Here is a 16,075-nt window from a genome sequence, read left to right on the forward strand (position 1 = left end):
TTTCCTTACAAAAATATATTACTGATATATTTTCAAAATATCTGTAAATATTGTGTCTTTATGTGTGTGCATGGCTATTAGGGTGTGATGTGAAATGTATTTCCGTCAAAAGAGTTTGAAAATCCATTGGTCTCAAGCAGTGCTTCTCAAACTTCAGCGTGTATAAGAGTTACTTGGAGTTTGTTAAAATGCAGATCCCTTGGCCACCAACTCAGAAATTCTGGTTCAGTAGGTCAGCGCCAGGCCTGAGCTTCTGCAGTCCCCTCCAGCTCCCTGATGGTGCTGGCACTGCCAGTCGGTGTGCAAGCACGAGCAAAGGCTTCTTCCCAAGCGTGGAACAAAGATCAGATGTTCCCTCCCAGTAGTCTGGGAGCAGCCCAGAGCCTTGTCTTGTGCACAGCCAGCGCTACTTTTTACAGCCAGCGCTACTTTTTACTCGTTTGTAGGTTTCTTTGTAGTAGCTTAAAGTGATGGGCGTGGCTACAGGCCTGTGTCTGCATTCTGGCATTTTGTTGTGATTGTAGGGAAACTGTCCAGGTCAGGCCTCAGTGGGGAAAGGGTGTGTTCTGTCTGAAAGGGGTTCTCCCCTGATGCTATCATAATTGCGTTAGTCAGCTTGGGCTGTTATAATGAAATTCCACAGACTGGATGGCTTAAACAACAGATATTTATTTCTCACAGTTCTGGAGAATGGGACTTCCATACCAGGTCAAGGTGCCAGCCGATTCCGTTCCTGGCGAGAGCTCTCGTCCCAGCTCACAGACATCTCTCCTGTCTTCATATAGCTGAGAGAGGAAGCTCTGGTGTCTCTTCCTCTTCTTATAAGGGCATTAATCCTATGATGGGGGTTCCACCCTTATGACCGCATCTAAACCTAACTGCCTCCCAGAGGACCCCCTCCTCATATCATCACACTGGGGTTGGGGGGGGGGTAGGGGGTGGCAGTCATTACTGTCCTCCACCACCTGTCCATGGATGAAGGTCACTACATTCACCTGCCTGGCTCCTCCACATCCAGAAACTTTTTCTGGAAGGATAGAAATCCTTCCATCACACCCAAGCCAGGATGTGTCCAGAGATCTCTCGAGGCTACCTAAGGCCCCTCTGTCTGGGCTCACTGCCTGGCCATTGCCTCTCCTGGGTGTCATGCCCACCTTTGAGCTCTGGAACATGGCACCCAGGCTTCCATCATTTCCTTCTCTGCCAATGTTTCACTGAAGAGGCACCAGACACTCTCCTCAATGGGCACAGGCTGCTGGAGCCGCCGGAGTTCTGCCTCTCTCCCACGCCATTCTCTGAGTAGTGAGCACTGCGGACTATGTTGGTGTGGGAGAGAGAGGGGGGAATGCCAGGAGGAAAACAATGAGATATATTTAAAGTGACATTGCATCATCATTATCATTGTTACAGAGCAACATTCTCTTTCAAAAGTAAAGCAGTTGTTTTCATCTGCAGATTAGAGTAGGAGCTAGGACACCTGGCAGCTGGTTGACAAGTAAGTAACTCTGCAGTGACCAGAAAGACCAAAAGCACAGTTGGGGCACCTGCTGGGAGTCAGTCTTATGCCAATAGCATTTTGTGGGAGGAACACAAAGTGAAGATGCAGCAGAGATGAGAGAAACCTTGGGGGGGGGGGAGCTGTTTGAGGGGTGCAGAGCCCAGAATGGAGGGGTAGGGAATCTGTGCTCCTTTGAATCCTGACTCTGCCACTGACCTCAGGCTGGTCATCGGGAGTCTCTCTGAGCCTCAGTCTCTTCTGAAACTGGAGAACAATAACATCTATCCTTATTGCATAATCTAAAAAAAAATGACAGGGTCTCTGGAAAAGCACTTTGAAAGTGATAAGGATTCTGCACACATAAGAATTATTATTATTACAGGGAACAATCAGAACTGGTTTGTGTTGTTGACATAGAAGTTTGGGGATGTGCGGGGCGGGGGGGGGGTGTAGATTGTGTGGGAAGGGCCTTCGGGCAGATAGGCCCAAGCAAACAGGACTTCAGGTGATATACGTTTGTACTTTCAGGGACAGTGAAGAGACCAGGTGGGCGGAGCCGAGGGAGAGAGTTGATAAGAGTGCTGGGGCCAGAACTGGAAGATTTTCTTTCTCTTTTTTTTTTTTTGTTTGTTTGTTTTTTTATGAATTTTTATTTATTTTTTTGTTACAGATATTTTACCTTTTTACCCCATTGGCACCCCCCACCCCACCCCCCCTCCACCCTGTCCCCGGCTTAGTTGTCCATGTCCATTGGTCATGCATACATGCATATAAGTTCTGTGGTTTATCTCTTCCCACCCCCCCACCCCCCATCCCCTCTTCTGAGGGATGTCAGTCTGTGCCCTATTTCCATGTGTCTGGGTCTACTGTATTCCTCAGACTGTTATGTTCATTATATTCCGTATATAAGTGAGATCATGTGGTATTTGTCTTTTTCTGCTTGGCTTCTTTCACTTAGGATAATACTTTCCAGGTCCCTCCATGTCGTCTCAAAGGATAAGAGATCTTTCTTTCTTACCGCTGCATAGTACTCCATGGTGTATATGTACCACTGCTTTTTTATCCATTCGTCTACTGGTGGACACTTGGGCTGTTTCCAGATCTTAGCTATTGTAAATAGTGCTGCTATGAACATGGGGGTACATATATTCTTCCTGATTGGTGTTTCAGGCTTCTTAGGGTATATTCCCAGCAGTGGGATCACTGGGTCAAATGGAAGTTCAATTTTTAATTTTTTGAGGTAGCACCATATTGTTTTCCATAGCGGCTGCACCAGTCTGCATTCCTACCAGCAGTGTATTAGAGTCCCCTTTTCTCCACACCCTCGCCAACACTTGTTGTTTGATGATTTGTTGATGGCGGCCATTCTGACAGGTGTGAGGTGATACCTCATTGTTGTTTTAATTTGCATCTCTCTGATGATTAGTGGTGTTGAGCAGTTCTTCATATGTCTCTTGGCCATTTGTATGTCCTGTTTGGAGAGGTGTCTATTCAGCTCCTCTGCCCATTTTTTAATTGGGTTCTTTGTCTTCCTTTTTTGGAGTTGTATGAGCACTCTATATATATTGGAAATTAACCCCTTATCTGATACATCATTGGCAATGATGTTCTCCCATACAGTGGGTTGCCTTTCCATTTTGATGATTGTTTCTTTTGCTGTGCAGAAGCTTTTTAGTTTGATGTAGTCCCATGTATTCATTTTCTCCTTTATTTCTGTTGCCTTAGGTGATGTATCAGTGAAAATTCTGCTCCGTATGATGTCCGAAATTTTGTTGCCTAGATTTTCTTCTAGAATTTTTATGGATTCATGGGTCACAATTAAGACTTTTATCCATTTTGAGTTTATTTTTGGGTATGGTGTAAGTTGATGGTCTAGTTTCATTTTTTTGCATGTAGCTGTCCAATTTTTTCAACACCATTTATTAAAGAGGCTGTCTTTACTCCACTGTATGCTCTTGCCACCTTTGTCAACTATTAATTGAGCGTATTGCCTTGGGACCATTTCTGGGTTTTCAGTTCTGTTCCACTGGTCTATATGCCTGTTCTTGTGCCAGTACCAGGCTGTTTTGGTTACAGTCGCTTTGTAGTATAACCTGATATCTGGTATTGTGATCTCACCTACTTTGTTCTTCTTTTTCAAGATTGCTGTGGCTATTCGGGGTCTTTTTTGGTTCCATATGAACTTTTGAAGTATTTGTTCTAGTTCTATGAAATATGTCGTTGGTATTTTGATGGGGATTGCATTGAATCTATAGATTGCTTTGGGTAGTATGGACATTTTAATGATGTTAATTCTTCCAATCCATGAACAGGGTATGTGCTTCCACTTTTTTATATCTTCCTCTATTTCTTTTTTCAATGACCTGTAGTTTTCTGCAAAATAGGTCCTTAACTTCTTTGGTTAAGTTTATTCCTAGGTATCGTAATTTTTTTGGCGCGATGGTAAATGGGATTGTTTTTTCAGTTTCTCTTTCTGTGAGTTCATCATTGATGTACAAGAATGCCGTCGATTTCTTGACGTTAATTTTGTATCCTGCTACTTTGCCAAATTCATTTATTAAGTCTAATAGATTTTTGATGGAGTCTTTAGGGTTTTCTATGTACAATATCATGTCATCTGCAAATAATGACAGTTTCACTTCCTCCTTTCCAATTTGGATCCCTTTTATTTTTTCTTCATGTCTGATTGCTGTGGCTAAGACTTCCAGTACAATGTTAAATAAGAGTGGCGAAAGTGGACATCCCTTTCTTGTTTCTGTTCTTAATGGAAATGTTTTTAGTTTCTGTCCATTGAGTATGATGTTGGCTGTAGGTCTTTCATATATGGCCTTTATGATGTCGAGATATGATCCCTCTATTCCCACATTGCTGAGCATTTTTATCAGAAATGGATGCTGGATTTTGTCGAATGCTTTTTCAGCATCTATTGATATGATCATGTGGTTTTTATTCTTCATTTTGTTTATGTGGTGTATCACGTTTATTGCTTTGCGAATATTGTACCAGCCTTGCATCCCTGGAATGAATCCCACTTGGTCATGGTGAATAATTTTTTTGATGTATTTCTGGATCCGATTTGCTAATATTTTGTTCAGGATTTTGGCGTCTATGTTCATCAGGGATATTGGCCTGTAGTTTTCTTTCTTCGTAGTGTCTTTTTCTGGTTTTGGAATTAGAATTATGCTTGCCTCTAGAACGTGTTTGGAAGTCTTCCTTCTTCTTGAATTTTTTGAAATAGTTTGAGGAGAATGGGTGTTAGTTCTTTTTTGAATGTTCGGTAAAACTCCCCCGTGAAGCCATCTGGGCCTGGGCTTTTGTTTGCTGGGAGAGTCTTGATTACCTCTTCAATTTCCTTAGTTGTTATTGGTCTGTTCAAGTTTTCTATCTCTTCCGGGAATAGTTTTGGGAGACTGTGTGTTTCTAGAAATTTGTCCATTTCGCTTAGATTGTCGAATTTGTTGCCATATAGTTGTTCATAGTAGTTGTTAATGATCTTTTGTATTTCCGTGGTGTTGGTTGTTACTTCTCCTCTTTCATTTCTGATTTTATGTATTTGGGTTCTCTCTCTTTGTTTCTTGGTGAGTCTAGCTAAGGGTCCATCAATCTTGTTTATCTTTTCGAAAAACCAGCTCTTTGTTTCATTGATCCTTTGAATTGTGTTTTTGGTCTCTATGTCATTTATTTCTGCTCTGATCTTTACTATTTCCTTCCTTCTACTTGCTCTGGGGTTTTCTTTTTGTTTGCTTTCTAATTCTTTAAGTTGTGAGGTTAGACAGTCAATTAGAAATTTTTCTTGTTTTTTGAGGTAGGCCTGTAGTGCTATGAACTTCCCTCTGAGAACTGCTTTCGCTGCATCCCATAGATTCTGTGTTATTGTGTGTTCATTTTCATTGGTTTCCAGGAAGTTTTTAATTTCTTCCTTGATCTCCTCAGTGACCCATTCATTGTTTAATAACATGCTATTTAGCCTCCATGTGTTGGAATGTCTTTGCATGTTCTTGTTGCAATTGATTTCTAGTTTCATGCCATTGTGATCTGAGAAGATGCTTGATATGATTTCAATCTTCTTGAACTTGAAGAGATTTAGTTTGTGCCATAACATGTGGTCTATCTTTGAGAATGTCCCATGTGCACTTGAGAAGAATGTGTATTCTGTAGTTTTGGGGTGTAATTCTCTGTAGATATCTATTAAATCCATTTGGTCTAGTGCTTCATTTAGAGTCTCTGTTTCCTTGCTAATTTTTTGCCTAGAGGATCTATCCAGTGCTGTCAATGGGGTGTTGAAGTCCCCTGCTATGATTGTATTGTTGTCGATTTCTCCTTGGAAGTCCTCCAGAAGATTTTTAATATATTTTGGTGCTCCTATATTGGGTGCATATATGTTTATCAAGGTTATATCTTCCTGTTGGATAGATCCTTTCAATATTATGTAGTGGCCGTCTTTGTCTCTAGTTATGGTCTTCATTTTGAAATCTATTTTATCAGATATGAGAATTGCTACCCCAGCTTTTTTTTTGCTTTCCATTTGCTTGGAAAAATTTTTTCCATCCCTTCACTTTCAACCTATGTGAGTCTTTTGTTGAGAGGTGGGTCTCTTGTAAACAACATATAGATGAGTCATGCTTTCTTATCCAATCAGCTACTCTGTGTCTTTTTATGGGAGCATTCAATCCATTTACGTTTAAGGTGATTATTGATATGTACTTATTTATTGCCATTTTTGTTTAGTGTGGTTCTATTTTTCTTCCCATTTCTGCTGCTAATTACAGCAGTCCTTTTAACATTTCTTGCAATGCTGGTTTGGTGCTAATGTATTCCCTTAGCCTTTTTTTGTCTGGGAAGCTCTTTATTTGACCTTCTATTTTGAATGATAGCCTTGCTGGGTAGAGTAGTCTTGGATTCAGATTCTTGTTTTTCATGACTTTGATTACTTCATGCCATTCTCTCTGGCCTGTAGTGTTTCTTGTGAGAAGTCAGCTGAGAGCCTTATGGGGTTTTCTTTGTAGGTAACCTGTTGCTTATCTCTTGCTGCTTTTAGGATTCTCTCTTTGTCTTTAATTTGTGGCATTTTAATTACTATGTGTCTTGGTGTGGGCCTGTTTGGGTTCTTCTTACTTGGGACTCTCTGTGCTTCTTGAACTTGAATGCCTTCTTCCTTCACCAAATTAGGGAAGTTTTCTCTCACTATTTTTTTTAATATATTCTCTATCCCTTGCTCATTTTCTTCTTCTTCGGGGACTCCTATGATGCGAATATTATTACGTTTCCAGTTGTCCCATAGTTCTCTTAAGCTGTCTTCCTGTTTTTTAATAGTTTTTTCCTTTTGGTTTTCTGATTGGTTGATTTTTTCTACCCTGTCTTCTAATTCACTGATCCGGTCCTCAGCTTCCCCTACTCTGCTTTTTAAACCTTCCAATGTGTTTTTCATTTCTGATATGTCATTTTTTATCTCTTCTTGTTGGTTTTTAATTTCCAATTGGCTTATTTTCAGTGTCTCTATGTCCTTACTCATGCTGTTCAGCTTCCTCAAGATCATGGCTCTGAATTCTAGCTCTGTTAACATGCCTAATTGCTCCACATTGATCTCATCTTCGGTGGAGGTGTCTTGCTCTTTCATTTGGCTTCTGTTTCTGTGTTTCACCATTTTGGCTATCACTGTGGGCTTTGGAACCTGTCAAGTTCTCCCTGTGGGTGTTGGTGTTCTGCTGTTTGTGGCTCCCTCTCCTGTGTTTAGATGAGCGAGGGAGGACCCACGTTGAACACCATTGTCAAGTCTTACTTTCCTGGTTAAAGTCCCAGCCCAGGAAACGTACTGTTATCCTCTAGCTTTTTGCCTGGAGGCTAGCAGTCTAGGTTAATTGATGAGTTTTGGGTTGTCAGTTGATTGAAAAACTCCCTCTGGTGCTCAGCCAAGGGGCTTTCAGGAGGGTGGGGCAGATGCTGGTTGTTAGTGAGCCTCAATTAGCACTTCAATGGCCCACAGGGTGGGGTTGGATCTCCGAGGGAGGGGCTGCTGCCTCTCCCCAGAGCCCTGGGAAGGAGCAATGTGGCCGCTTTCCTGAGTGGCTGCACTCAGCCAAAGCTCCGAGCGCCCTCCAAATCCCAAGTGTCCCGACACAGTTCCAGTTCAGTCCGCCCTCCCTCCGCCGGAGCCCAAGGTGAGTGGCTGTGGCTGTTTCAGCCTCTGTCCCGGCTGCGCTGTGGAGCCGCCTGGGAGTGTGACCCGAGGGCGCCGCTTACAGCTGAGGCCGCTGCCGAGCTGCCGACCGTGGGCTCCCAGCCCCGTCTCACGCCTTCGCAAGCCTACCGGGATGGAGTCAGTGTCCCTCGTTGTATGGTCCTCGCAAGCTGCTTTTCTGTTGGTTTTTCCCGTCGACTTGTCTGTGTTATAGTTGTAATTCCAGTTTGGTTCTGGGAGATGGTCTGTGTAGCTCCGTTCACTCCGCCGCCATTTTTCGGTCTCCCAGAACTGGAAGATTTCAAAGCCTGCCAATAAGTGGGGTCTTGTTGGGGCAGACAACAGGGAGCCATTGCAAGGTCTTGAGCAGGGGAGAACCTGAAAGAAGAGGAGAGGTAGGAAAAGTGATTCACAGCCTTTTGCAGCTGTTTTAATTGTTAATGATGGGCCTTTTTCAAGTCCAGTCAAACAATACTACCTCCTGAAGCTGTTCTTGACCTTCTTCAGAAGGACTTACTTCGCCTCTGGGCTCTCATGGTTATCTCTGGCTGGGTTGTCTCTTTGGAAACCGCTGTACCAGCTCAAGCCTTCCTGGAAATCTCCTTTATTTCTTCCCTGGTTCCCCCAGCCCACAGAGGTTGTGAACCCCATTTATGGGGCTCTGTTCATGGAAGGCAGTGGTTCTCAACCCTGACTGCTCATTAGAATCTCCTGAAAATTATTGTTTGAAATGTCTCTATGCCCAGGTTATATCCCAGATCAATGGCATTGTCACCTCTGGGGTGAAACTCAGTCACAGGGTTGTTTATGAATGTCCCAGGGAATTCCACTGTGCAGTCAGGTTGGAGAGCCACAGACCACCTCTGACAGTCAGGCATCTTGCCCTGGGATCACCGCAGGGCGCTGTGCAACCCTGGGAGGTGTCAGACTGCAGGAAGAAAGCACTAGGATTTCAGTTTATACTTATTTGAAATCTGATTCTTTTTAAATTTATATCCTTTAAAATCAACTTAATGTGGTGGAGCAATAACAATGATAATAATGGTCAGCAGCCCTTGGACACTTACTGTGGCCATGCTGTCTTCCAAAGACTTTACACAAGGGAGTGCTTAGTGCTTCACAAAGACCTGATGAGACGGGTACTGTTACGATCCCCATTTTACAGATGAGAAAATGGAGGCCAGAGAGGTTGGATAACTGGCCCAATGTCACACCACTAAAGAACAGCCGTCCTAAGATTCAAACCCAGGCTGACTCTAGCAGCCACTTATTTATTTATTTATTGAACTTACTGGGGTGGCGTTGGTTAATAAAATTATATAGGCATGAGGTGTATGATTCTATAATACATCATCTGTATATCATATTGTGTGTTCACAACCCCAAGTCAAGTCTCCTTCCATCACCATTATCCCTCGTACCCTCTTCTACCCCCCCCCTTCCCCTCTGGTTCTAGTGGCCACCTCATCACAATGCCAACCTGCTCTCACAGCACATGTGTATTATTTATAAACAAATAAACAATGTACAAATAAGACACAGATATTAGGGGGACCTACTCAACATTTTTTATTAAAAAGGTTTCATAATCAAATAACTAAACCGTGGTGACAGACAATGAGCCCTCGGAGCAAGGTCTGTCTCACTCTTCTTTCTGTTCCCCCCAGCCGAGGAGCTAGCAGGCATCTGGGTCCTAATATATGCTCAATAAATATCTGCCTACTCCCAGAAACATCCACTGATTGATAGTTATAGGAGATGTGGTACATACAGACAATGGAATATTACTCAGCCATAAAAAATGAAATTTACCATTTGTGACAACATGAACAGAACTGGAGGGTACTATACTAAGTGAAATAAGTAAAACGAAGAGAGACAAATACCATATGATTTCACTTATATGTGGAACCTAAAAAACAACAAAATAGAAACAAATTCATAGATATAGGGAAGAAAATGATGGTTGCCAAGTGGGAGGGGGTAGCAGGGCTGGGTGGAATAGGTGACACAATTAAGAAATACAAGTTGGTAGTTACAAAATAGTCACAGGGATGGAAAGTACAGCATAGGGAACATAGCCAACAATATTGTAATAACTCTGCATGGTGTTGGGGGGTACTAGACATATCAGGGGAATCACTTTGTAAGTTATATAAATGTCTAACCACTATGCTGCATACCTGAAACAAATGTAATATTGAATGTCAACTGTAATTGAAAAATAAAAAATTTAAAAATACTAATGTTTATCAACATTTGCTATGTGCCAGGGACTCTCATACTAACCTTCACACAATCCTGTGAAGTAAGTGCTATGAATATATCCATTTGGCAGATGAGGACACTGAGCAGCTCAGTCATTTGCCAGAGTACAGAACATGAACCCGAATTGTGGGACTACAGAGCTCATTCTCTCCCACTGGGGACCAGTCCATAGGGAACAAGTCCTGGGGTGAGGGTGGGGTTGAAAACTGAAGGAAGAGGTACAGGTTGATTGCCCCTCCTTTGCCTGTGGTTCCCTTTGCCAGGAGTGCCTCTCCCTATTTGCCTTACAAGCAAACTCCCACCTACACTTCTGGGCCAGCTCAAAGGCTGCCTCCTTCAGGGAGCCCCCCCCCCCCCCCCAGTTAGTTGCACCTGCTCTGTGGGTCATACCTTATCTTGCTCACTGGAGTTGGAGCTCCTTGAGGGCAGGGCTAGGTCCTACTCAAGGGGCATCCAAGGAGCCGGCTTAGCAAACTTCAACTGGCGTACTGAACCTGTGCCCACCTCTCCTCCCAGGCTAGGGTACCCCAACCCCTGGGTTTTTCTTCTGTGGGCTCTACTTCCCTTTCCTCTTCTTTTCCCTCCTCCTTCCTCCGAACTCATCTCTCTCCTCTCCATACTGTTTTATTCCTTCTCTTTCCCTCTCCTTTGGACCTTTCTCTCCTCCCCAGCCCCCTGTCTCCCGCCCCCGCGCCCTGCGCCTCGTCCTCCGGGCTCTGCAGCTGCAGTTCCCCCGGAGGCCTGCAGAGCGCGCTGCTACGCCGCCCGCTGGGCCGCACCGCCGCGCGCTCTTCCTGTGCGGTCAGGTGGGAGGAAGCGGCCTGGAAGCCGCGGAGAGTGGACGCCGCCAGCCCCGGAGCCGCGCCTGCAGGTGGGTGCCGGGCCCGGGGCGCAGGGAGCGGGGGCGCACCCTTCTCCTACCACGGTCCTGCTTTCAGAGCTGGGCTCGGCGGCCCGGGCAGGGTCCCTCCTGCCCCAGGAGCACCCCATTTCCCCATCGGCAGGGTCAGGTGCACCGAGGGCCGGCGGCGCCCACAGCCCACGCAGGGGGTCGGGATGACAAAGCACGAGGGACCGCGCAGGGCCACAACCCACTTGGCCTTCTGCAGAGGCCGGCAGGCTTCAAAAAGGGGATCCGCCTGGCTCAGGCTCCAGGTCAAGGGCAAGAGATGGGGGGGTCTTCACCCTTTGTGGCGTGTGTCACAAGTGCTTGAGAATTTAAATGAAAACTGTGGCCAGCCTCCTGAGGGAAAAAAGGCCTTTACACAGGCTCAGTTAGAGGCATGTCAGGGTCCCCACCCCCACCTCCAGCCCACGGGACACCCTTGGGGTCTGCGGCGTGGGGCTCTCCCAGAGCCACAGAAGCACCCCCACTCCCTGTTTTGGGAAGGCCGGCCCTGCCCTCCCGATAGCAGAGGGACTGGTGTTCCCTCGGTGTGGGACAGGTGAGGGGCGTGCCCCCTGCAGAGGGTCCGGTCCTCCCCCAGCTCTGGGGCTGTGTGGCCACCAGTGCCCCCTGCTGCCAGGCAGTGGATCTGAAATGAGCCTGGGTCTCCTGGGGGAGGAAAGCTCGGGTCCTTGGCGTTGACTCCCTGGGGACAGCACACTGGACCACTTTTTTAACAGAAGGAAATGAAAAACCAGGGGGTGTTGGGGGCCTAGACTCATCATTTAGTGCCCAGAGAAGGTCTTTACGTTCTTTCTCTGCTGCCCACCGGTGAATGATCCTGGGCAAGCTGGTTACCGTCGGGCTGCACCTGCTGAGAGGGGTGTGGGGAGGTGTGAGAGGAGCCTTGGTGGACTGTCCACAGTGCCCGGGCCACAGCAGGGTTCTCGTTCCCACCCGTTGCTGCTGGTGGTTAATAATAAAACCTCCTCCAAGGATCCTTTTACTGGTTTCCCCAGTGGACACAATGTCTGAAAGGTTTTTGTCTGGCAAACAACTTGCATTTATTGCTGTTTAAAATTAATCAGCCGCAGTGCCTGCTTAGATGGGTCACCAATGTGAGCACCCAGAATCGCAGTTTTTCCTATTGAAAGCCAGCATCTCTATCTCTGGTAAATTGGTGTGTGTGTGTGTGTGTGTGTGTGTGTGTGTGTTTTCAGCCTTTTTGAGGCCTGAGGAAAGGTGCAACCCAGCAGGGACCCAGAGCTCCTGGAAGGATGGTACGGATCTTGGCCAATGGGGAAATCGTGCAGGACGACGATCCCCGCGTGAGGACCACTACCTCGCCTCGCAGTAGCACCCCTCGACAGGTAGGTGCCTAGTCCCCGTAGAAGGGGAGCAGTGTCCTCTGTCCTGTGGGCCAGTTACTCCTTAGCTCCCAGAAGCTCTCTTACTGGTCATCAGCCTCTATCCTGAAGTTCTCTTTGCAGAGAGCTAGGCTGGAGAAGGGTGGGGTGTCAAAACTTGGGGAAAACCCGAGCAGATTTACTGCCCAGCCCCTTGCCTCTCTAGCCCTTCCTCCTCAGGGCAGCCTTCCCAGACGTCAAACCCAACAGCTCTCCCTCCTTTAACCTGGTTAGCAAACTCCACTGGAGCCAGCACCTTTCTTTTAAGAGTCTGTTGGGTGAGAGAGAAGCTGGAGAGGAAGTGCAGGAGATGAGCCGGCCACACGATGTGGAGTGGAGAGGGAGGGGTGCGGAGCCTAATGCCCGCCTGATCGCTCTGCCAAGTAGTCTAACCCGCCGTGACCCCTTTCTCTCTCCTCTGTGCTGGGACCTTCTTCCTGGCACCACATGGGCAGTGGGGACTGGCAGTTCCTGTGCTCTGAGAGCTTGTGACTCAGTAGCTGGAATTCCTGTGGGTGGCATCTGGGGATTGCTGAGCAAGGAGGGTGTGGCTCTGGGTGACTGGAGGGCAGGGCAGGGCCAGCCCACAGTACCTTCTGCCAGGCACCTCACCTCCAGGGAAGCTTTCTCTGGATTCATTGATTTTCTGTCTTCACCTTTCAGAGCTTTCTCAATAGGGGCCACGGTGCCCCCCTGGGGGGTCCTGGCCTCCGGCAGCAGCAGGGGGCGGCCAGGCTAGGTGCTGCTCAGTCCCCCTTCAATGACCTCAACCGGCAGCTGGTGAACATGGGCTTCCCCCAGTGGCATCTCGGCAACCACGCCGTGGAGCCGGTGACCTCCATCCTGCTCCTCTTCCTGCTCATGATGCTGGGTGTGCGAGGACTCCTGCTGGTGGGCCTCGTCTACCTGGTGTCCCACCTGAGTCAGCGGTGACCTCTGCTGGGGCCTTGGGGTGAGAGCAGGCACATGGGAGGGGATCTAGTGGTGCCTTGAAGATGTGCCCAGAAAACACCGTGTCCGCACTGTGTTACGCATGATGCAGAGGGAACCTCTAGTCCAGTAGTCCCAAAGTATCGGGTGCACACTCTCTTTCCCTTGAGATGTTTTTAGATAGTATCGGGCCCATTAAGCACAAAATCAGAGCAAGAAAGGGATTCCCTTTCCATGTTCTTCCAATCCTGTTATGCCGAGAAGACAGGCGCAGCTTGGTGCCAACGTGTCCTCGTGCCCCTGGGCACGTGCTGACTCCCGTTACTAGGGAACGGGCCGTGGGCTGAGAGCAGGCGGGAAAAGTTTCCAGACTTTTATAGCCCCGTTTTGTTTTAATGGTATTTTTTATTGGCTACCTTTTATTTATGACAGGTGGTACTGGCATTCTATTTATTGTGGTGGTGTTTTCAATAAATAAATTGAAGTAAATATGAGTCCGTATAGAGATATTAATAAATAATGGCACAGCTACACACAGATCTGGAAGACTTGGAAAAGGTGGTTGGGCATGGTTGGGATTGAGGAACGGGTCAGACATGGGCATTTGACCTTGGAGGGTAGCTCATAACTTTTTCCATAGGCGTCAGGGCCTGGGAGGGGCCCAGGCAAAGCTGGGCTGGGCCTCTTGTCTGATGCTCAGATAACTGCCAGGCTCACTCTGAGAAGCGGGGCGGGATGGCTGGTGGCTGCGGGGTCAGGACAGCTGAGGGCAGGTCCCCCTTGTCCAGGGGCTCCAACCCCTGAGGCTCTCAGCCTGACTGCAGCACATTCTCCATGGCGGGCGGGGTCTTGGCGCTGACTGCCCAGGGCCTGTGGGGTGAGACTACCTGCTTTTCGTGAGAGGAGGTTTGAGGTTTGGCTGGTGAGCCCTGGGTCCGCATGGAGGCCCTGTCGGGGGCTGAGGGCCCTGGGCCCAAAACGTCCTGCGTGTTAAAGGTCAGAGAAGCTGGGTGAACCTGAGGAGTTCCCCTCCCAGGGACCAGATCTCTCACCCTCTTAGAATCCTTTGGAGTTTGGCAGTTTGGGGGAGAAAGGCAGGATTTGGGGGTGATTCCCTAAGGCCAGTGCCGAGAGAGCAGTCACGGGATGAGGGAGGGGGAGGATGAGGGAGAAAGACTGAGATGGATTATATTCCTCCTTGACAACCTGCTGTGCTGCCCAGAGCAGAATCCTCTCCTCCAGGCCCCTGTGCCCACTGCTGCCCTGGAGGGGGCGGTGGCCTTCATCAGACCTTCCCGGGAGCTCTGTGGTGTGTCCTGTGTCTTTATTTCCTGGCGGCTGTTGGAACATGTTCCCTTTTTGATGGCCATATATTGGGGAAGGTGCTGGGTCCGTGGATGGGGGATCAGAGAAAGGGAAGGGAGGGTCTAGCTCCCAGCAGCTCCTGTGGGGCCCTGGCTGGTGTCTGGCTGCTCCCTGTGCACCTCCTGCCCTGCACATCTGCCCTCACCCAGCTGCTGCACGAAAGACAGGGAATCTCCTGCCCAGCATCTATCTCCCTCCCTAGAAACTGCCCCTCAGTTTGTGTCTCTGGCTGGGTTTCCCTCTTTTTTCCCCCTTGCAAAACTAAAGGACTCTCTGAAGAAATAATCAGAAGTGGATCCCCCTTGAGGCATATGAATTCGAGTCCACAGTTCAGGGCTGGAGACTGTTCTAGAATTGTTTCCAGTCCCCAAGTCCAAGCCCCTTGAGGAGACCCAGAGGTCCTTTAGGGAAGGCAGGAAGGAGGGGGCGGCTTGTCTCCCCGGGACGAGGACCCTGGGAGGGAGGGGCCTGGCCTCACTTCCAGGCAGGTGCTGGGAAGCAGGAGCCCTGGGCAGCTCTGACCACACGGGCAGAGGCACCCCCCTGAAACCTGTGCCAGCCGAAGGGGGCTGGGTCTCGAAGTGCGTTGTGTGAGAAAGGAGCGTTGCTGTCCTTCCTGTTGGCTGGCAGTTCCAACGCACGACACCATCCTGGCAGAGCTGCTCTGGTTCGATCGGGCTGGGGCCCGGGGGCCACCTCTTCACCCTTCTTTCCTTAACCCCCCGCCCTGTGCCCCTCGGGCTCTGGCAGAGCCGCTAACCTCTGCTCTGCCCCACAGTTCGAAGGCCCGGGTCTGAGAGTGTGCTGGGCCTGCCTACCCCACAGGTGGCGCGGGAGGGCGGGTGCCTGGGGCTGTGTGGCCCGGGTCCGCCGCCAGCTGCCCGCCGCCGCACCTCTGCCTCCCTTCCAATGCCCCTGTGCAGAAATGCTGGCCCCACTGTGTTCTGGGCAGGCAGAGAGCTCTGTCTTATTTGCCGAGGAGGGTGGGCTCTCCTCCTCTGCCACCCTCTGCCCCACCCCACCCGCGGTGACAGGGCCCCCCAGACTGGGCCGCCTTGAGTGAGGGCAGAGTTCTGGGGAGGCTTCTGCTCATCTCCGGGCTGATCCCTGAAGCTTGTCTCCGTGTCGGGTTGGATTTGCAGCCTGGCTGCCTCTGGGAGGGGCGCCACCCCCCATGTGAGCACAGAGGGATCCCCCGGGGCCTCTGCTGCCTCTCTAGGGCCGCAAAGGGGAGCCTCTCCCCTCCGAGGACCTGTTTAGACTCCCTGGTTGGGGCCACCTGCTGAGCAGAGCTACATGTGGCTCCAGCCCTGGCTGGCCAGCCTCCCGGGCCTCCTGCCACCAGTTCCAGGCCCTTTGCTGCCCAGAGAGCCTGCAGGGGTCCTCGTCCGCCTTCCCAGAGGAGACTCGAGCCGAGAGCAGGCCCCAGGTCTCCAGCCCCCTAAGGAGGCCTCTCTTGGCTGCACCCTCGGCGACTGGACCTTCTAGAACCCCGCCCTTCTGCAGAGGCAGGGGCTGGACTCCCTCTCTGGGGACTCTTGCTC

At 48.9% G+C, this 16,075-nt stretch overlaps 1 protein-coding gene across 1 annotated transcript; it reads left to right on the forward strand.

The window, feature by feature from the left end:
* Positions 1-10,752: 10,752 nt before the first annotated feature.
* FAM241B (family with sequence similarity 241 member B) lies at positions 10,753-13,421 on the forward strand. The gene is made up of 3 exons (XM_036265837.1): positions 10,753-10,815; positions 12,051-12,200; positions 12,900-13,421. Exons 2-3 carry the CDS (start codon positions 12,108-12,110, stop codon positions 13,167-13,169), a joined length of 363 nt encoding a protein of 120 aa, XP_036121730.1. The 5' UTR covers positions 10,753-10,815; positions 12,051-12,107; the 3' UTR covers positions 13,170-13,421.
* Positions 13,422-16,075: the final 2,654 nt, after the last annotated feature.

This window comes from Molossus molossus, unplaced genomic scaffold, assembly GCF_014108415.1.
Source record: "Molossus molossus isolate mMolMol1 unplaced genomic scaffold, mMolMol1.p scaffold_m16_p_17, whole genome shotgun sequence".
In the NCBI taxonomy this organism is placed as follows: domain Eukaryota; kingdom Metazoa; phylum Chordata; class Mammalia; order Chiroptera; family Molossidae; genus Molossus; species Molossus molossus.

Bases quoted from the DNA above. Each gene is read 5' to 3' on its own strand.
- FAM241B (XM_036265837.1), top strand. From the start codon at position 12,108: ATGGTACGGATCTTGGCCAATGGGGAAATCGTGCAGGACGACGATCCC. The intron at 12,201-12,899 runs GTAGGTGCCTAG...TTCACCTTTCAG, and splicing joins GCAGTAGCACCCCTCGACAG to AGCTTTCTCAATAGGGGCCA.